Raw genomic sequence first — 21,301 nt, 5'->3', positions numbered from 1 at the left:
ATTTTTGGCTACATATATTCACGCACCTGTGAAACCAGTGGTCATAGTTTTCCGTTTTTACCTACCTCCTTCTTTCAGCTGGTTGAGACCCCTAAGCCGGAGTTTTCTAGAATATTTGAACAGCTTGGTAGAACCTTCTTTGAATGCATAACGACTGCCATCTACTGGTGGTTAACATGAACCCACACGTGTAAAATGATTTTGACATATGGGATAAAAGCAGAGAGGAATGCATGAAAATATCTAAATCACTGTTTAAGCTTATGAGTTAAACATGTGCCTTTCCACAAATAACAAAATGGGTAAGCTTTAATTTGATCCTTGTATCTTAGAAGAAGCTTAAAGATAGATAAGAAGCAGAAAAATAGAAGAGGAGACAAAAAAAGGCAGTTATTTTTGGATGAATCTGTCACAGACAACATTCAGACCTACAGCAATGATGTATTATATAAGCCTTTCCTTCCTCTTTTTCAACACAAACATCTATATCCTTGTAGTTTCAGTCTGGCAAGAAATATCAGTACGGTGGAAAAGACTTCAGTAAGGTTACGTAATAATGAACAAATTCCCAAATTAAAGCCAAAAAAAAAAAAAAGAAGCCTGGAGTCCTTTTGGCTTTTCCTCGTTTGTATTTCTTTCAATAATTTTTTTTTTTTTTTTTTTTTTTTTTTACACATAAGCTATTTGTAATAAATTCAACAGTGTTCCCAAGAAAAGCATAATTATCTGACCTATCTGCTATTTCTTAACTTCCCCTCAAGCATTTTGCTTTTTATTACAAAAGATTTTTTGCTTTTCCCATGGAGAAACTAGAAAGGCAACTGGAGAGCAAACAATCTGCCCAAGGGCAATGCTTCATTCATATGAAGCTAAGAAAAAAGGGATGGTTCTTCCCTTCACTCTATATTTAAGCAAACATTGGTTTGATAGCTTATGATTCATAAACAGTGTTGATTTCACTGGTTGTAAATGAAAACAGTATACTTCAAACATGGAAATTACAACTTTACATCATCCCTTTATATTTATCAAGATACAAATTTCTGTCAAATTATGGATAAAGAATGTCTTTTAAAAAAAAAAAAATCGCAATGGGAAAAAAATGTTATGAAATAATGTCTGTACTTCATTTGAGCTGAAATAAGAAACCCTTTTGACATAGCTTTTATACTTGTTGAGAACAAAGTCTAAAGCAATTCTTCGACTACAAGTGAACACTAATAGCTTCATTGATTTTCTCATGAAAAAAAATAATTTTTTATATACATATAAATATATATACACACACACACACAGTGGACAGGTAACCCACCTGTCCAATCTTAAAATGTAGCATTATACATAAAACACGAGACTTGTGTTCACTCATCAGTAACAATGACCAAATAATAGCTTAACATGGTAAACCTTTATTTAAGGTTTTTGCACCGTTTAAAATAACAGTATGGTGTTTTGTTATATTTACAATAAAGAACACAAACTTTGGAATGTCAAATACAAAAAGAACAAATGTATCAATACAACTCAATACAAAAAAGCGACAATCTGAAAACTCTAAAGATCTAAAGGAATGACTGAACTGCATGTGGTCAACGCAAGTGGAAATAAAGTTACGTTGGTCAACAAAAGTGTTTAGGAACAGACATTCCAGGCTCATTTACAACATTTAACATTAAATTTTATATAACATTAGTTTTTTTTTGTTTTTTTTAACTAAACAGGAAATGGAAGCTGATTAGTCCACCTCTTCCATCCTAGATGTGTCATCATCTTCCCCTTCAAGAGGGGGCATGTCCTCAGTGGGTGCAGAGGTGTTATCGTCAGATGTCACATCATCTTCATCAATACCTGGAGGATAAAAGAAGCAGATCAGTCAGCAAAGCAGGGTTAACACATTTACTGGCAAACATACCACCAAAAGATACAAGATTTAACAGATACTCACCAAGACCTAGTTTGATCATTCTGTAGATGCGGTTGGAGTGGGTCTGTGGGTCATCCAGGGTGAATCCTGAGGAGAGCAGGGCGGTCTCGAACAGGAGGATGACCAGATCCTTCACAGACTTGTCATTTTTATCGGCCTCTGCCTTCTGCCTCAAGGTCTCCATGATTGGGTGGTCAGGATTGATCTCTAAGTGCTTCTTTGCTGCCATGTATCCCATGGTGGAGTTATCCCTCAGCGCCTGAGCCTTCATGATCCTCTCCATGTTGGCCGTCCATCCATATGTGCTGGTGACAATGCAGCAAGGGGAAGAAACTAGGCGGTTGGAGACTGTGACCTGGAGAGGAAAACAAACGCCATCAGTATCAATAGTTGAACAATAACACAAATTCCATTGTTATATTGTCATTTGGTTTCATCAGCTTACCTTTTCAACCTTCTTCTCCAAGATATCCTTCATGATTTTGCATAGGTTCTCAAACTGAGATTTCTTCTCCTCCTGCTTCTTCTTCTCCTCCTCATCCTCAGGCAGCTCCAGGCCTTCCTTGGTTACTGAAACCAAGTTCTTGCCCTCAAACTCCTTCAGCTGCTGGACACAGTACTCATCAATGGGCTCAATCATGTAGATGACCTCCAGGCCAGCTTTGCGAAGGCGCTCCACAAAGGCAGAGTTGGCAACCTGATCTTTGGTCTCACCTGAAATGCAGACATGATAATGTTGTTCATTCATGCCATATTGCCCACATGAAACAAGTTTAGTTTGCTGAACGCATGCTTTTGATTGGCAGTTTTAAAAGTGTCCTCACCAGTGATGTAGTAGATGTGTTTCTGGTTGTCCTTCATACGTGTGACATAGTCCTTCAGGGACACCATCTCATCTCCAGAGGCTGATGTGTAGTACCGCAGCAGCTCAGACAGCTTCTTCCTGTTCTGGGAGTCCTCATGGATGCCAAGCTGTAATAAGGAAAACAGTCAACTGTTATCAACAGTGCAGATTTATTCAGCTGATTGTGCAAAAAAAAAAAAAAAAAAAAAATTGCAGGCGCTACCACTGGCTGCATTCAATGGTTGTTAAGCTACTTTATAATATTCATACTGCTAGAGCTGAATTATTCAAGCAAAGGAATTAAAGACAAGATCTGGTAACCTTGCAGCTCACTCAGTCAAGGTTGTGGATACTGACCTTGATGTTCTTGGAGAACTGCTCGTAGAACTTCTTGTAGTTGTCCTTGTCCTCAGCCAGCTCTGTGAAAAGCTCCAGGCACTTCTTGACCAGGTTCTTGCGGATGACCTTCAGGATCTTGCTCTGCTGCAGCATCTCTCTGGAGATGTTTAGTGGCAGGTCCTCAGAGTCCACCACACCCTTGATGAAATCTGATAGGAAGCAGAAAGGAAACTGTTAAAACTCTAAAGAGTCCATTGTGTCATTTTCATTATAATTCTATTATTGTTGGGGAAATTGTAATCCACAGTTTAATACTCACTGAGATACTCTGGGATGAGCTCCTCGCAGTTGTCCATGATGAAGACTCTGCGCACGTACAGCTTGATATTGTTCTTCTTCTTCTTGTTCTCAAAGAGGTCGAAAGGAGCACGCCGAGGCACGAAGAGCAGGGCACGGAATTCAAGCTGACCCTCTACTGAGAAGTGCTGTAAGGCAAAAAAAATAAAAAAACAAAAGTGATTATATATTTATATATTGGGCTACATTATATCAGACACAATTTTCCTCCTATAAAGAACTGCTACATTTTTAAAACAACATATCAAGAGCCCAACCTTGACAGCCAAGTGGTCCTCCCAGTCATTGGTGAGACTCTTGTAGAACTCTCCATATTCCTCATTCGTGATGTCATCTGGGTTCCGGGTCCACAGGGGTTTGGTCTTGTTCAATTCTTCCTGGTCAATGTACTTTTCCTTGATCTTCTTCTTCTTCTTCTTTTTGTCTGACTTCTCATGGTCCTGTTCTTCATCTGATCCAACATCCTCAATCTCAGGTTTGTCCTCATCCTTCTCCTCATCTTTCTCCTTCTCCTCCTTCTCTTTTTCCTCCTCTGCCTCGTCGTCACTCACCTCCTTGTCCCTCTCTTTCTCCACCTGAAGGAAAATACATTTGGTCACACGCTGAAGAATTTCCCTACACCTTAGCCTTAGGGAGTCACTATTTAATAATATCAGTGTTACAGAGGTTTATTCAGCAACTTTCTCAGAAGTCTAAAGTGCAAAAGCTATCTGCAATAGTTACAAATTGAATTCTTCTATGGGATCATTAAATATGACTTAAGTACTTACAAATAGCGTAATAGGGTAGCCAATGAACTGTGAGTGCTTCTTAACAATCTCTTTGACCCTTCGCTCTTCAAGGTATTCTGTCTGGTCTTCTTTGAGGTGCAGGATCACTTTAGTTCCACGTCCCAGTGGCTCAGCTGTAGAGGAAGACCATAGGTCAGTATACTTTATAACCACCGGGTTATATAATTAATAATTCACTTCAAATTTGGGTTTATATCACTTACAGTTGTCTACTTTAACTGTGAATGAGCCACCAGCAGATGATTCCCAGGCGTACTGCTCGTCATCGTTGTGCTTGGTAACGACTGTCACCTTCTCGGCTACCAGGTAGGCAGAGTAGAAACCCACACCAAACTGACCGATCATGGAAATGTCAGCTCCAGCCTGCAGAGCCTCCATAAATGCTTTGGTGCCGGACTTTGCAATTGTGCCCAGGTTGTTGATCAGGTCAGCTTTGGTCATGCCAATACCTGTGTCAACTAGGGTTAGAGTACGCTCCTCTTTGTTGGGAATGATCTCAATTTTGAGGTCTTTGCCAGTTTCCAGCTTGGAAGGATCAGTGAGACTCTCATAGCGGATTTTGTCCAGTGCCTGATGGAGCAAAACACAATGTTAATTGTTTAAAGAAATTCCAGAATTTATTCTGTATTGATAAAAATATAATTCAATTTCTTAAGGTGAAAAAAGCATATAATTTAATGTCTTTTTTTTTTAAATAATAAACAAAGCAGCACAGTCTAATATTGCAAACTTACATCTGAGGAGTTGGAAATAAGTTCCCTAAGGAAGATCTCTTTGTTGGAATAAAAAGTGTTGATGATCAGGGACATAAGCTGAGCAATCTCAGCCTGGAATGCGAAGGTCTCTGCCTCCTCCTCCATTGGTTGGTCGTGCATTTCAGGCATCTGAGTGAAGACGGAAAACAAATATAGTTTTTAAAAAATGCATTGACTAAAGTGACTGGAACACAATATAAAATACTCTTTTTATAACACTAAATGTTTGCATCCCAGCAACATACACTTGAAAAACACTGCCAATCCTTCTTATGTAAGATGTTGCAGTTACAGCTTATCCTTATTAAGTAGCCTCAATGTTACATTGAGGAATTAACATCACTTCAAACTAAAGCAAATTCTGTGTAGATGTGTAGTATATAGTCACTTTTTTGGGTTTCTTCTTTTCTTGCTTACTTTCATAATTTTGTATTAAAAGGTACAAGGACCTTTTTTTCCCTTCTTGGACTGTGATTCAATCCTGCTTGGTTATTGGCTAACCAGAGATTAACACGTGGCTTGAATTGCATATCGGTATCAGCAGAAATTACTCCACCTGCTGGTTTCCCAGGTGAAGTGCAAGTTTCTAGAAGGTACGAGGAGACAAGAAGAACTCTCTAGCAGTTTCCATAGGAATCGAAAGCGCCCGCCTCTCATACAGCTGACGAGATTATAAGAATGCACACTCTGTACCTACTGATTTTGCACTGAATTAAAACCTGGTACAAGGATAAGATGGCCCAAAAAATCTTGCAGAAATCTTAGCACAGGAAATTTGATTAAGGTTCAAACAGTTAAACCCCTGCTTAACATAACACCTTCCTCCCAAATGCATCACTAAAGCATCCTGCCATGTGGCTACTGTCCCGCAGGTTTGAATTCTGAAACGAGGCACAATAGGAATCAAATTCTTATTACCGTTTATGACGCTGACATTAAAATTTCAGAGCAGATACTTTTTAATCAGTTTTTAAAGACCAGGTGCTGTAACTACATTTCACCCTTTCTTCACTTCAGCCTCACTTTCTATCCAGACATGACAAAAATGTCAGCTTCGATTCTAAATTATTGTCAAATAACCTAACATTTAGTACTATTAAATCTGAATTTGAGGGCGTGTAATATTTTCGTATCCCAAATGTCTGTTGTAAGGCTGTTAATGCATTTACCTTGGTTTGCAGTGTGCCCAAAACTCCTGAGGAAGATGTGTAGAGATCGCTCCTTACTCGCTGACTCGTTGACTGCTAATGCTTCTATGGAAACTGGTGTAACGGTGCGGTTTTTATACCCTCTATGACCATTCGAGAAATCCTCCTGACACAAGCTTCCAGAACCGTCTGGAATCCTCCTGCTCGATGGTGGCCGCTCACTGGCCCGGTGCCCTGTCAATCATGGTGCGTGTACATGCCTCTCTGCCTTTCTTGGCAGAAGGAGGCGGGATTAAGGGAGGGGAGGCTGAGCCGAATGAGGAAGGCATGTGAGAGCAGAAACTAGAATGAACCATGCTGTATTCACTGAAAATTCCAGAATACATGATAAATCCAAACGATGTAATTGATAAAAGTAAGCCACTTAGCTGTATTAAGCGCTTCTCTAATACAACTTTTCACCTTTCAATATTATTGTTTGTAGGAAGCAAAAACAAGTGATAAAATTAAGTGCAGTAGATCAAAGAAAAGTGGCAGGTGTCATTTTTAAAATATATTTTATTACAAATTTGATTGTTTTTCATAAAAAATGTTACAAAAGAGATATAAGTCAAATTCCCAGTGACTTAATAATACTCTTAGTGATTGTCAGAAGTTTTATAAGTGGCTGATACAATATAAACTAAAGCCACTGTGGTCTGTATTAATTCCATCAACTTTTTCTGACTAGCACATTGTTTACTAACAGAAATTCTGCTAAAAAATAATGTACATTTAAATTAGGAACATAAATTACAAAAATAAAAATCAAAGCCAGAAAAAGTCTAGTAAATAATTTAGTCAACTTCCTCCATTCTTGATGTGTCATCGTCGCCTTCCAAGACTGGCATATCTTCATCAGCAGGCTGAATTATGTCTTCAACTGCAGAATCATCATCATCAATTCCTGTGTATAAAAATACATCCATTAAAAAACAAATTCCTCAATTAATGTATAATAACCTAACTACTACCTGAATGTTTGAAGGAAAAGCTATACATACCAAGACCAAGTTTGATCATTCTGTAGATGCGGTTAGCATGTGTCTGTGGGTCTTCCAGTGTGAATCCTGAGGAGAGCAGGGCAGTCTCGAACAGAAGGATGACCAGGTCCTTCACAGCTTTGTCGTTCTTGTCAGCCTCTGCCTTCTCCCTCAAGGTCTCAATGATTGGATGCAAGGGATTAATCTCAAGGTGCTTCTTTGCAGTCATGTAGCCCAAGGTGGAGTTGTCTCTCAGTGCCTGAGACTTCATGATCCTCTCCATGTTTGCCGTCCATCCATAGGTGCTGGTGACAATGCAGCAGGGGGAAGCAACCAAACGGTTCGAAACTACAACCTGTCAGGATAGAAATACAGTATTTTTAGTATGTTTGAACACAGTCAAGCAAGCTTCTCATGCCTAATAATGTTAACTATAATAACTTTATCATTTTCTGAAGGAGAAAAATTACCTTTTCAATCTTCTTATCAAGGATGTCCTTCATGATCTTGCAGAGGTCCTCAAACTTAGTCTTGAGCTCTTCCTGCTTCTTCTTCTCCTCCTCATCCTCAGGCAACTCCAGGCCTTCCTTGGTTACTGAAATCAAGTTCTTGCCATCGTACTCCTTCAGCTGCTGGACACAGTACTCATCGATGGGCTCAATCATGTAGATGACCTCCAGGCCAGCTTTTCGAAGGCGCTCCACAAAAGCAGAGTTGGCAACCTGGTCTTTGGTCTCACCTGTTAAAGTTATTTCAGTATGGTGTTATATGAACTTAAACTCCCAGGGAATACTTGAAAACAAAAGAAAAGGAAACCACACTGAATAACTTACCAGTGATGTAGTAGATGTGCTTCTGGTTATCCTTCATACGAGAGACATAGTCCTTGAGGGAAACCATTTCATCTCCAGAGGCTGAGGTGTAGTAGCGGAGCAGCTCAGACAGTTTCTTCCTGTTCTGGGAGTCTTCATGGATTCCAAGCTAAGCATAAAAAACAATGTGTCATTTTGTGTTATTAACATCAATGCAAAATGATTGGTATCATACATTTTTTCTGAAGTTTTAGAGTGTAAGAAATTTAGATGGAGATCCTACCTTGATGTTCTTGGAGAACTGCTCATAGAACTTCTTGTAGTTGTCCTTGTCCTCAGCCAGTTCTGTGAAAAGCTCCAGGCACTTCTTGACCAGGTTCTTGCGGATGACCTTCAGGATCTTGCTCTGTTGCAGCATCTCTCTGGAGATGTTCAGTGGCAGGTCCTCAGAGTCCACCACACCCTTGATGAAATCTGAGTAGGGAAAATAAACTGGTCAGCTACCCAAAGCCAGGAGTTGAGTTCCAAAAACAATTACTAATAACTATGAATTTTGAGAGAATGCATCATTAAAAGGGTAAAGATTTTGTTCACTATTACTAATGTGTTACTTTATTGTTACTTACTGAGGTACTCTGGGATCAGTTCTTCACAGTTGTCCATGATGAAGACCCTGCGCACATAAAGCTTGATGTTGTTTCTCTTTCTCTTGTTTTCAAAGAGGTCAAATGCAGCTCTTCTAGGTACAAAGAGCAAGGCACGGAACTCCAGCTGGCCTTCCACTGAGAAATGCTGCAGGGGTAAGATATAGATATGTATTAATTAGCATAACATTATTGCAACTGGTGTTGCTAAATATGTTTTATCACCAGAAGATTTAGCTTACCTTCACAGCCAGATGGTCCTCCCAGTCATTGGTAAGACTCTTGTAGAACTCGCCATACTCTTCATTGGTGATGTCATCGGGGTTACGGGTCCAGATAGGCTTGGTCTTGTTGAGCTCCTGGGCATCAATGTACTTTTCCTTGACCTTCTTCTTCCTCTTGTTCTTGCCATCCTTTGTATCTTCATCCTCATCAGAGCCAACGTCCTCAATCTTAGGTTTGTCCTTGTCCTCAGCAGCCTCCTTCTCAACCTCCTCTTCCTTTTCTCCCTCCTCCAGGTCTACTTCCTTTTCTCTTGTCTTCTCCACCTTAAATATGCAAAGGCATATTTAAATTTTGCTTTGCCATACCATTATCACACCCAATGTGTGGTTATTATCAAGTATTGATTGGATAATTGTTCTTACTGTGTAATTAAAAACTTACAAAAAGTGTGATGGGATAGCCAATGAACTGTGAGTGCTTCTTCACAACTTCTTTGACGCGCTTCTCCTCGCAGTACTCCGTCTGGTCTTCCTTGAGGTGAAGGATCACTTTTGTGCCTCTGCCAATTGGCTCTCCTAAAATCAACAACAAAATTAGAACCGTGGCAGACAAGGTCAAATGACTGATTCAATTGTTGTGTAAATGAGGGGACTAAGACATACCTGTATCAGGCCTGACTGTGAATGAGCCTCCAGCTGCAGACTCCCACATATACTGCTCGTCATCGTTGTGCTTGGTAATGACTGTCACCTTCTCGGCTACCAGGTAGGCAGAGTAGAAACCCACACCAAACTGACCGATCATGGAGATATCAGCTCCAGCTTGCAGAGCCTCCATGAAAGCTTTGGTGCCGGACTTTGCGATTGTGCCCAGGTTGTTGATCAGGTCAGCTTTGGTCATGCCAATACCTGTGTCAAGGATGGTCAGGGTGCGAGCGTGCAGATCAGGCCTGATTTCAATCTTCAGGTCCTTGCAGGACTCAAGTTTGGTGGGATCCGTCAAGCTTTCATATCTGATTTTATCCAAGGCCTGTCGAGAATAGATAACTCAATTAAAATACTTTTTGGGGGCAAAAAATATAAGGGCTTGCTTTACATTAAAAAAAATTGGAAAACATGGTGTTGAAGTGTTTATTTCCCTTACATCTGAGGAGTTGGAGATGAGTTCCCTAAGGAAGATCTCTTTATTTGAGTAGAAAGTGTTGATAATAAGGGACATCAGCTGAGCAATTTCAGCCTGGAAGGCAAAGGTCTCCACCTCCTCCTCCATAATGTGTGCAGAGCTCTCAGGCATCTAAAGGGGAAGAACATATTGGGTAACATTTTTCAGAAAAAAAGAAATTGTACCTCTGTATTTTTTGTGTTTTCGAATAATTATATTTTCACCTGTAGTTTAAATTAATTTACTATGAACTTCTTCGGTTAAGTTTTTCTCAGGCAGCCACATGGCCTGCTGATGTGCACATGTTCCTTCTGTCAGTCAGAGAACTGGCATTTTTTTTTTTGGGGGGGGGGGGGTTCAGATGCTTTGGAAACCCCTAATAGCTTCAATGTGTGTAGTGTTTTTGTTAAAAAAAAGCAACTTGAAATTCAAAGATGAAACAAAAACTAACTTTGTTTTTTCAGCATAGGAAGGGGTAGTCTGTTGTCACGACTACTGCATATATTTTTTTTTTTTTGGCCTTCTAAGAACATTTCATAGATTAAACAAAGGTTTTAATCCAGAATGAATAATTCCTTTACAGTTCTATGGGATTCATATTTATGTCACTAAGCTAAGATGCAAATGTGCTGCATCAGCTGTTAGAATAGATTCTGAGAAGCCATTGGTCCCACACTTGGGTCACCTTGCTTGCCATGTGCTTCATGCCTGTAACAGTCCTATTTAGACACTGATAGAAAAGCACATACACTATACCATTCTGATTCTAATCAATATTAAAGGTTTAAGTTAATTACATTATATCACAAAAGCACCCAATATACTGTAAAAAACAAAAGTTGTTGTAGATTTTCTAATTCTTACCTTGAATATAATCTTTATTTTCTGTTACTTTGTATAGTTAAATCAATCACTGAGTTTGATTTCTCTTCTTCAAAAGCTTCAAGTGTGTGCTTGGCTGCTGCTCCTGTGAGCAGTAAGTGTCTCTTGTGAATTAAATCACTCACTTCACATAAAACCTTGCAAGCACCCAGTATACTCTAAAATCTAAATGATTGTTGCATTGATTCCATTCTTACCTTGGATATAATCTTTGTCTTCAGTCACCTCTAGTAGAAAAATGTATCACTGAGCTTGACTTCTCTTCTTGGAGAACTTCAAGTGTGTGCTTCTCTGCTGCTCCTGTGGGCAGTAAGTCTCTCTTGGTTGTGTTCTAGTTAGCGTCTTCTGACTCTATGCAGACCACACGACATGACAACGTCTTTTTATACTTACAGGATGGTTTCTCGAAGCTCCCATTCAGAAGCTTCCAGATTGTATGTTCACTACAGTCAGGGGGGTGCTGAGGAATGGCCTGGAAGGGGGTTGCGACTGGGACATTGGAGCTCTAAAGTTGGTGTGCCCTTATAGGGTTGCAGAGTCACAAGGAGTGCCTGTCAGTCACAATGAGAGCTTCACTGATAGCTTGTATAGCTGTTAGACAGCATAACCCAGCACCACAGCTGTGCGTTGCCTTTGCCATCAGCAGCTGCCATGGCGCCCCACTGCACCCACATATGCTCATTAGGGCTTCCTATGGAATGGACAGCAGGCCCATGCTTTTTTTTTTTTTAGCATCTATAATTTGGATGAATCTTAAGCTTTTACATATTTAAAGCCATTTGGGATGCTGTTTGCAATTTGCTGTCCATCCACAGTTTAGATTAGGCATGTTAAATACATTTTCATTGTGGGACACATACAGCCCACTTTGATCTTCAGTGGGCCAGACCAGAGAAAGACATTTACCTAAACATTTAATCCCTGAGATGTCTTTAATATATATATTTAGAAAATGCAATTTTAACAGTGGGTCTCAATTTTTCCACATCACAAACACATGTAAAATGGACCTCTTTCTCTAAAAAAGCAAACTAAAGAAAGAAAAAACTAAAGAAAAAAACAACAAACAAAAATAAAATAAATTTATATAGTATATAACAGAAACAGGAACTTTACCGCAATTCAATTGTTTATCTATTACTTAACTACTTTGGTATAGTATGAATGGCTGTGGGGGGGGGGGGATTTTTATCAATAGGAAAAGTTGTAAAAACTAATGAAAATACAAAGTTCAAAATCTGTGCACTTGTTCGTATTTCACAATCAGAGTGGTGTCTCTGCTGGGCTGGGCCTGGTTTAGCTCATAACTTTATATACTTCTGAATTTGTTTTAGGGCTATTAATAAATAATATTAATTAATAAATTGACCAAACAGAAATTCTGGAGGGAAACCCATATGCTGCCTTATTTACAAATCTATATATGCATGTTGTCAGAGTTTAGATTACATTTTCTTTATTTACATAATGCATATTGCAGACCAACTTACTAGGAATGTCTAGAACTTTCCATTTAATTTCCTGATTTTCATTTGTGGATTGCAAACAGAATATGCCATCCAAACTATTCAGTGATAGAGAAAGACTTATAGTGAAGGCAAATTGAATTTGTGGAAAGAGTTTTTGACTATGTTCTGTGGCCATTGGCCAAACTTAAATTCTGGCAGAAATCATATGCTTCCCTATAACACATTAATATGTGTATGCCAAACACACAGTGTGTTGATGAGAGTTTGTGATGGTTTAGCAAAAGGTTGTAAAAACCCATTCATCCTCCATAACACCTGGAATAGGCTGCACTATACTACTTACATGTAAAAATAATTAAAGTCAGACTTGTGTAAGACAGACGACTAGAATACTCTGTTCCGATGGCTTTACTTACCAGAGGAGGGCAGTGTATCGCACTTGCTAGGGATCAGTTACGTAATCGAAATGTTCTCAGCTGGTAGCAGACGTTACTAGAAGCTGACTACTCATGTACCTGAGAAACACGAGGCAGTGTCTCGGTCAGTGTAAACTGATGAAAGAGAGAAGCCAAATTTCTCGGTATTCGACTATTCTGTTTGAGTAAGACAGTGAGTCAGTCCTTTTTTTAATGAAATGGAAGAATGATAATAATAGCAATGTTTCTGGAACTTGCCAGATGGTAGTAGTGTTTACATCCTGGGATGGTTCTTACTTTGGTACTTTGATTACAGAAGTGACCATGAGTTTCAGTCTTGGTTTTCTGTTTCAGAACTTTCTCTCTTTTCCTTGACTTTGGACGATTTTATTGCACAGAGAGATTTTTCCCCTTTTATTTTTGTTTACTAATAATATTTATTTTTACTCTGCTTATACTCAATTGTAAGCTTTTCCTCCATAGGTTTTATTATTATTATTACATAGAATTATTATTTGTATTCATTCAAAATTAATATATGTTATTTATTGCTTTGGTGGACCATAAAAGTTGTAAAAATTATTGTTTTTTCCAACAAAAAATATTAAATAATAACGAGTTATTTTAAGTCGATGTGTTTGTTTACATTGTTTACATTAATCGCGTTTACACGCACATACACTTATGTTTTTCTGCTTGACTCTATAATTCACTGTACGCATGGCTGCGACCGCAACGGTCCAACACATGCGCTCTCGCTGACATCCGGGGCCAGGACAAGGATGAACGGCGATTTCCAAGATGGCGGCGGAGGGAGGAGGGAAGGAGATGAACGAAATTAAAACTCAGTTCACCACACGAGAAGGTGTCTACAAACTCCTCACTCACTCTGAATACAGCCGCCCGAACAGGGTGCCTTTCAACTCGCAGGGCTCCAATCCCGTCAAGGTCTCCTTCGTCAATGTAAACGACCAGTCCGGCAACGGCGACAGGATCTGTTTCAATGTGGGCCGGGAACTCTACTTTTATATCTACAAAGGCGTGAGAAAGGTAAACAGTACTGAGCGCGGAGGAAAAGTAACCGCTGTTCGGGAGCAGCCCGTTAATTTGGCATATTTAAAGGCGTTGCAAACCAACTGTCAGCTCTCTCGGCTTCTGTTATTTAAGTGCGCAGATTGTCAAGAGAAGGCCATGTAGCAAACCTAGCTAAGTTAGAGACTAATTAGCATTCTTAGCTAACATCGCCACAGTTGTTGTTGTTGCTTCGATTAGATTTGTGCGCCCTCCACGGTTCGCTAGTTAATTCGGCGAAAAGCTGTGACATGAAATTACCCAGTGAACTGTGCTATACGAGAAAAGGCTTCTCCTGTTCTGTCATGTCATGTGGTGTTTGTTTATCCTCGTTTCTTTACGTGGAAAGTGCACCTCTACACTGTCGGTGGCAGTGCAGACAGGAAACAACTTTGTTGTTCCTGTTAAGAAGCCACTGACTGCATGTAAGCTTTAGACTTTGTAAGCTGCTGGCATGGAAGTGAAGAGTGTTGTTTTTCGTGGTGTAATGATGTGTGCATGCTACTGTCAGGACTGGGTTGTGATGCAATGTGATCCACTGTTTAGGTTGCATGCAGTGGTGATGTCATTGCAGCAAGAAACGTTTAAGCAGAGATGGTGACTGTGACAGCGGTGATCATGCTGGTGATCTGCTTGACCCGTAAGCTGGGTGTAGCGGCCAAGCATCCTAATAAGGACTCACACTTTTGTTTGTGTTTTGATTATCCACGAAGACTCTGCTAACCGTGCATTTTGGCGTTAATGTTAAAGCTGTTCTTCTGTCGTCTTTCACAAAAGTAAAGTGCAAATAGGAACACTTATTTTGGATAATTCTAAGTTGATATGGTGTACTACTTGGCAAAGGGCAACCTTTGGGTTTGAAAAGTTATGAAGTCTGTTATTTGACAGCAAGTCAAGCCACAGAATTGTGTGTTTCGATTTTACAGTTTTTGAACCCTAAAGCTAGTGTTTGACGTTTCCTTATGATCAAAAAAAAATCCTCAGATTGACTGAGTAACCGAAAAACTGCAATGTCGAAACATTCAACAACACTGCTGTCTCTGGAGAAGAGACCCTGGAGAAAATTTTAGAATAGTGATAGAAATGCTGACACTTATACTACTTAATCAAAACTGCATGGAGTAAATATTAGCCATTATAACTGTTTGCCAGTAAACAGCAGTGTTAACCTGTTGATGCAACAAAATTGAACCAGAGTAAATGCTGCATTAGCTTTAGGGACAGTAGTTGTATTCAAGTTCATTTTCCTGATGTAGGGACATCTCGGGTGGTTTTTAACATCAGCAGTTCTCAAAACTTCCGCATCAAGTTTTGAAATCCCAGAGCACGGACTGAACTAGTGCAGCTACACATGCACACACACACACACACACACACACACACACACATTACAAGGTGAAGGCCTGACTATCCGGATTATTTTGGGCTTAAGTGTCTTGTTCAAAAACCCAGTGACGTGCATAAAGGAGGAGCTAATGGTCAAACCACTAATCTTACAATCAATGGGATTGCCACTTAACGTCTCAAAGTTTTTCAGCCATATACAGTAGGGCTGCACGATTTTGCATAAAATGAGAATCACGATTTTTTTTGCTTAGAATTGAGATCACGATTCTCTCACGATTTTCTTTTCCAGTATAAATATTTATTGCACTTATTATGTATATCTTATATCTATTTCATCTGTTCCTCGGTCTCTCCTGCTGCTTTGAGCATGTACATGACAAAAGAATTTCCCTCGGGATAAATAAAGTTGTTCTTATTCTTATTCTTATTCTTGACTGCACATCAACTTCGTAACAGTTGAGACTGAACATAAAAACAATAAATGTCTCACATTTTGTTGTTGCCGCAAAATGTTGTACTGCTTGTAATTCCGTCTCCACCGTTGCTCGACACTGCGTGTATAGAGCAGGTAGTGCAACATTTGAAAAATAGTTGCAGGACAGCACTGTGTAGCATTTGTCTAGGGTGTTGATCATTTTCCTAAATCCCTCGTTTTGCACAGTGTTGATGGAAGCCATATCTTTAGCCAGGTGATAAGTGATAGCCTCCGTAATTTCTTTGTGCCTGCGGGAGTTCGACGGGTATGGGGAAGCGCTGTATAAGGTTCCCGTTATTGATGTGGTTGACCGGGACGGATTTTCTCCTGTCACTTTCTTGGCCTTTACAGCTTCGTCATCTCTCACGTGCTCTGTTGTTTTTTCCCTGCCAGCTGGCTTCAGTATTACGTGGTATAAGGCTCCGCCCTTGTCATTTGTTGAGCAGGAAGAGTGAGCGCTTGTTTTCATGCAGATTATGTCCCGGATCAAAATGCGGTGCAATCATCATCTTTTTTTTCTTCTTTTTTTAAAAAATCGTTGTCATTTGGAAATGAGATCGCACATAAGTATGAATTGAGATCGCGATTTTCTAACGATTAATTGTGCAGCCCTAATATACAGGACAGTGGGTAAAAGAAAATGAAGCACAGCAACACATTTTGCACAGTTTCAGATTATTGACAGATAGATCAACATCACCATTTTGTCTGTTGACAAAAGTGAGTAAAACATTTGTCACCTGAAACCCTAACCAGGGTATGTCAGTATGACAAGTCACAGTGAGTTGTTGTACATAAAGTTTATTGTTTAAGAATTAGACAGATCCACTGCATACAGTCGGGATCAAGCAAGTTTTGTTTGAGGTATTTATTGCTGTTTAAACTTTATCTTAGCAGCTGAACATCTCTGGTAATATGTCTTCTGTCTCTACCCCAGGTGTAATATGAAGCATCCTTGCATAAATGATTTCTGACAGTTTAGCCACAGCACTTGTATTGTTGGGCAGCCATAGATGCTTATTTTATCTCATTTTATTTTGAGCTGCCTCTTTTACAACACTGACACTGACAACTTCTAACCTTTCTCTCTGACTTGTTTTAAGCCCCAAAATAGACCTGAAGAAAGTGATAGACATAAAACTGTCACAAATGTGTGTGTCAGGCTTTGTTGCTCTTTCTTTCTAGTTCGGAATAATGACTTTCTGCATGTAACAACATATCACAGTTTCTTTAATTTATTTTTAGTCATGTCAATGTGTTTGTTATCGTTGCAGGCTGCTGATCTTAGTAAGCCCATAGACAAGAGGATATACAAAGGAACGCAGCCTACGTGCCATGACTTCAACCCCCTCACAGCTACAGCAGAGAGTGTCTCTCTGCTGGTGGGCTTCTCAGCAGGCCAGGTGCAACTCATAGACCCAATAAAGAAGGAAACCAGCAAACTCTTCAATGAGGAGGTGGGTAGCAGTTATCATTGTTTTGAAGACAACTTGCCTCTCTTGAGCCCTGTACTACGAAGAAGGATTTGAGGTTTAGTAATGTAACTTCGGGTTTAACCCTGGATTTTCAGTGTTCCAAATGTGGTCCACTACTTACCAGGGTACATCGACAATGTAATTTGTACCGTAGACCTAATCTGCTCTACAGGTTATGTTTGAAGTAAGAGATAAACAGGTATGTTCAGTTTTCTGGAATGAAGGATCACCATTCCTGGATGATCCTTCTGATCCCAGTGCATAGATAGCTAAAGGTTGTTTAAAAAAAAAAAAAATTAAAGAAAATCTAGTCTTTGTTTTTCCCTGATGAGCATTAGTAAGAAATATAAATTCTTCCTTTTGTCCAAGCTGTAAGTCATTTTAAAACTTTTATTGTACTTTGAATAGACTAGACTTTATTAATATTGCTTTTTCAGTCTAGCTGACTAAAGAAGATAAAGCTCACACATAATCAAGCAGCATCATGAATGCTTGAAAACAAGGGAACTTTATTTTTGGTTTATGAAGAGTTTCCCCTCTCATCGAAGAGGTTTTGTATAATTCTAAAACAACTCATGGAGAATCTCAATGACTTAATCCCTAGTGGGGGTTGTCCTAAGGTCTTGTGAGCCACTGTTAATTATGTGAGTCGTCACATGAGCCAAGGTGTGAAACAAGGCTTTGGTGATTATTGTAATCAGGGCCAAGGTGTGAATCCACTATGAGGCTTTGCCTCACTCCATCATCATATGAGGTATTTGGCATTGTCCTGTCCTTTTCCTGTTGAGGTGGCTCTCTTATGTTGTGCAATGTATTTGTGGAGTGGGTGTTTGGTTCCTCCCATGTAAAAAAATTGGAACACTGCTTACTGAATTACACTGTGTTGTTTAGCTTATGTTTGTGTATTTTAACCTTGGGACGAGCCAGTTTTTGTCTTGAGGGGTTTCCATGGTGAAACGTGTACTAGGGTGTTAATGGTTGGATAAAAATTTTTTGAACTTATCTAAAAAAAACCTGCCACATACTGGACAACAGTGTATTTCCCTTTGTTGTTCTCTCTCCCTGGTGGATGTCTGAGGTTCGTTCCTGTGCATTTATTCTGATATTAAGGTGTCTCCAAAAGTTGATTCTGTTAATCTGGACGTAGCGTTTTCAGTGGGAGAAATGTTTCGTCACTCATCCAAGTAACTTCTTCAGTCTCAGCTGACTGCAGGTTTCCCCAATCTTATAAACAGTACATTTGCATAATGACTGAACTGACCTCCCAGCCCATTGTTCCTTCAGTGGGCTGGTTTTCTGATTGACACTTGGGAAACCTGCAGTCAGCTGAGACTGAAGAAGTTACTTGGATGAGTGACAAAACGTTTCTCCCACTGAAAACGCTACGTCCAGATGACAGAATCAACTTTTGGAGATTTACTTACCTGGATGATTGAGCATGCATCACGACATTAAAAAGGTGTCTTGGGATAACCACTAGAGGTTAGAATCAATCCTGATAGCTTAGTCTGACATCAGTCTGCGATTGAATTGTGATTGATTGGGGTCAAATTAGCAATTACATACAGGCTGTTTCTAAAACTAGAAATTGTGATAAATCATTGAAAATCACATATCTGTTGCTGTGTACATAGGCAAAATTTCAGATTTAACCAATACATTTCTGTTCAGCAACCTTCCTGTTCTATAGGAATATAACCAGAATAAGACATACCGGCAGCCCATTGAGTTGAGTTCCCTTGAGTTGTCATTGATAAAGACTCATTCAGAGTTATGGTAACATGTTGAAAATCTGTCTTGGTGAGTTTCCAGTTGGGCAGTCAGAATGCAAGTGTTTTCAGGAAGGTTGTCTCCTATCATGCAACCTGTGCAATTGCCTTGTGACCAAAAGGGATTGAGTGTGCAATGCAACACCCTCAAGCTCTGGGCAACCATTTAGTCACAACAAGTTACCATCAGTCACAGAATGCGGAAAAATACTCCTTACTCCTCAGTAAGTAAAGCACAGTCCAGGAATGGTGAACTATGCTTCTTGGTATCCTCCTGTTTTTTTTGTTTTTTGTTTTTTTTTCTGTTTTTGTTCACGGAGTTGATGTGTTCAACGAAGGCTTCTGCTTTATAGGTTTACTATTTTGACACAGGTGTCATCTGCCTGTCTGATCTCTGAAGGCGATCAGACAGTGTTACTTTCCACTTCCTCTATGCAAAAATTGGTTAAACTGGGGAAGCCATTGCACATACATGCTTTAGTCTGTAGCACCCTTCATATTTGAATTATATGGTGGTTCATTTACACAAACCACAAAAGATACCAGTTGCCTTCTTCTCAAGCAGTCCAGACTCGAAACTACATAGTCATATTTAGATGACTCTTTTTTTACTGTACTTGTGTCTCAAACACACAAACTCTCTGGTGCAATAGCTCTAGCCCTGATGCGCGCATGTGCTCGTGCATGTGTTTGTTTGTTTTTTAAGCCTCTATTATGTCTTTAAACTCTATTTTTATAACACCATAGTCTATATCACTCTGCTTCCCTTAGTCTTACCCCATTTCTGATTGGTCATATTCTTTCATATGAACATCCTCATAGCTAGATCGAGAAACCTGACTTATCATGTTGTTAATCACCTTTGTGTGACCCCTTAGCTTGACTGCTGATTTTGGGGTAAGTGGGTAAGTGACGACAAATAGAAAAAAGGTGTCATGGATATGTTGAACCTTCCTTGTAGTACAGGCTCGCAATAATATGTTTATCAGAATCAATCAGAATCTGAATACTTTATTAATCCCTAAAGAAATTATGTTTATGTTTGATCTAGTCCACTAGCTGACCTGTCTCCTTGTTTTTTGTTTTTTTTCTTTTCTTCTCTTTCCAGAGACTTATTGACAAGTCGAGAGTAACGTGTGTACGATGGGTTCCTGGTTCAGAGAGCCTGTTTCTTGTGGCTCACTCCAGTGGCAGCATGTACTTGTACAATGTGGAAAACACCTGTGGCACCACAGCACCTCACTACCAGCTCCTTAAGCAGGGTGAAAATTATGCTGTGCATACCTGCAAGAGCAAATCGGCTCGTAACCCGTTACTGCGGTGGACAGTGGGCGAAGGGGCGCTCAATGAGTTTGCTTTCTCCCCAGATGGAAAGTTTCTAGCTTGTGCGAGCCAGGATGGCTTCCTGCGGGTTTTTGGCTTTGATGCCGCAGAGCTACACGGAACTATGAAGAGCTACTTCGGTGGCTTACTGTGCGTGTGCTGGAGCCCTGATGGACGGTATATTGTGGCAGGAGGGGAGGACGACCTGGTGACGGTTTGGTCGTTTTTGGACTGCAGAGTCATTGCACGAGGGCATGGCCACAAGTCATGGGTGAGCGTAGTGGCGTTTGACCACTGTACCACCAGTGTTGAGGATGGTGACTTGCCTGCGGAGTTTAGTGGCAGCGATGAGGACTTTCACGAGCAGAATCACTTCAGTGCAGGCAGAGACAGAGCAAACAGTTCTCATTCTCGGCTTTCTAAGAGAAACTCTACGGACAGTAGGCCTGTTAGTGTGACCTACAGATTTGGCTCAGTGGGACAGGACACCCAGCTGTGCCTGTGGGACCTCACAGAGGACATTCTCTTTCCTCACCTCCCTTTGTCCCGCACTCGAACACACACTAATGTTATGAGTGCCACAAGCCCTCCAGCAACAGGACAAACTCCTACTCTGTCCACAACCACCGGTTCCGGTGGCACCAACGGTAAAGACAATTTGAGCAATAGTAGCACTAGCGGCAACCCAACTAACTCCCTCCCCGGCACCTTGCCTCGGTCCAATAGCTTGCCTCACTCCTCAAATCCAGCAGGGGGCAGCACCCCCAACAGTAACACAGGCAGCAGCAACAGCAGCAGCAGCACCACCGCCACAGCCACAACCACAACCAAGGCCAACAGCATCATTGACAGCGCTTTCATCGCCACCAGCGTCAGCAAGTTTGCAACACTGTCGTTACACGACTCGCGCAAGGAGCGCCACGAGAAGGACCACAAGAGAAACCACAGCATGGGTCACATCAGCAGCAAGAGCAGCGACAAGCTAAACCAGCTCAGCTCGTCAAAGACGGCGAAAGCTGACGCTGCTAAGACTTTAGGCACCACGCTGTGCC

General features: G+C 40.3%; 3 protein-coding genes across 6 annotated transcripts in view; 1 reads left to right on the top strand and 2 right to left on the bottom strand.

The window, feature by feature from the left end:
• Positions 1 to 992: 992 nt before the first annotated feature.
• On the bottom strand, positions 993 to 6,370 carry hsp90aa1.2 (heat shock protein 90, alpha (cytosolic), class A member 1, tandem duplicate 2). Its single transcript, XM_031755065.2, has 11 exons — positions 6,180 to 6,370; positions 4,990 to 5,139; positions 4,459 to 4,825; positions 4,235 to 4,368; positions 3,722 to 4,039; positions 3,427 to 3,592; positions 3,126 to 3,316; positions 2,749 to 2,896; positions 2,370 to 2,638; positions 1,946 to 2,279; positions 993 to 1,848 (listed from the first exon to the last, which is right to left on the bottom strand). Exons 2-11 carry the CDS (start codon positions 5,137 to 5,139, stop codon positions 1,736 to 1,738), a joined length of 2,190 nt encoding a protein of 729 aa, XP_031610925.1. The 5' UTR covers positions 6,180 to 6,370; the 3' UTR covers positions 993 to 1,735.
• A 328-nt stretch (positions 6,371 to 6,698) lies between these two features.
• hsp90aa1.1 (heat shock protein 90, alpha (cytosolic), class A member 1, tandem duplicate 1) lies at positions 6,699 to 14,200 on the bottom strand. 2 transcript variants are annotated; one of them, XM_039598859.1, is made up of 14 exons: positions 14,122 to 14,200; positions 12,790 to 12,888; positions 11,298 to 11,455; positions 11,102 to 11,204; positions 10,005 to 10,154; positions 9,524 to 9,890; positions 9,303 to 9,436; positions 8,879 to 9,184; positions 8,619 to 8,784; positions 8,276 to 8,466; positions 8,014 to 8,161; positions 7,651 to 7,919; positions 7,202 to 7,535; positions 6,699 to 7,104 (listed from the first exon to the last, which is right to left on the bottom strand). In XM_039598859.1, the coding sequence occupies exons 5-14, from the start codon at positions 10,152 to 10,154 to the stop codon at positions 6,995 to 6,997; spliced, it is 2,175 nt and encodes a 724-aa protein (XP_039454793.1). In that variant the 5' UTR covers positions 11,102 to 11,204; positions 11,298 to 11,455; positions 12,790 to 12,888; positions 14,122 to 14,200; the 3' UTR covers positions 6,699 to 6,994. The 2 variants fall into 2 exon arrangements, with proteins under 2 accessions (XP_039454793.1, XP_031610926.1); XM_031755066.2 differs by lacking the exons at positions 11,298 to 11,455; positions 12,790 to 12,888; positions 14,122 to 14,200 and having other exon boundaries at positions 11,102 to 11,268.
• The window catches only part of wdr20b (WD repeat domain 20b), a 10,311-nt gene continuing 2,529 nt past the window's right edge, over positions 13,520 to 21,301 (top strand). Inside the window, exons 1-3 of one of the 3 annotated variants that reach the window (XM_031755131.2) lie at positions 13,520 to 13,839; positions 16,957 to 17,139; positions 20,035 to 21,301. The exon at positions 20,035 to 21,301 is cut by the window's right edge and continues 149 nt beyond it. In XM_031755131.2, the coding sequence (XP_031610991.1) occupies positions 13,591 to 13,839; positions 16,957 to 17,139; positions 20,035 to 21,301 (1,699 nt within the window). In that variant the 5' untranslated portion in view covers positions 13,520 to 13,590. Of the gene's footprint in view, positions 13,840 to 16,956; positions 17,140 to 17,834; positions 17,912 to 20,034 lie in introns of those variants that run through there. The other 2 variants (XM_039598861.1, XM_039598860.1) reach the window with 2 other exon arrangements.

This window comes from Oreochromis aureus, linkage group 15 (genome assembly GCF_013358895.1).
Source record: "Oreochromis aureus strain Israel breed Guangdong linkage group 15, ZZ_aureus, whole genome shotgun sequence".
Taxonomy (NCBI): domain Eukaryota; kingdom Metazoa; phylum Chordata; class Actinopteri; order Cichliformes; family Cichlidae; genus Oreochromis; species Oreochromis aureus.
The sequence above is the reverse complement of the archived record's forward strand: the minus strand, read 5'-3'. Positions and strand labels throughout refer to the sequence as shown.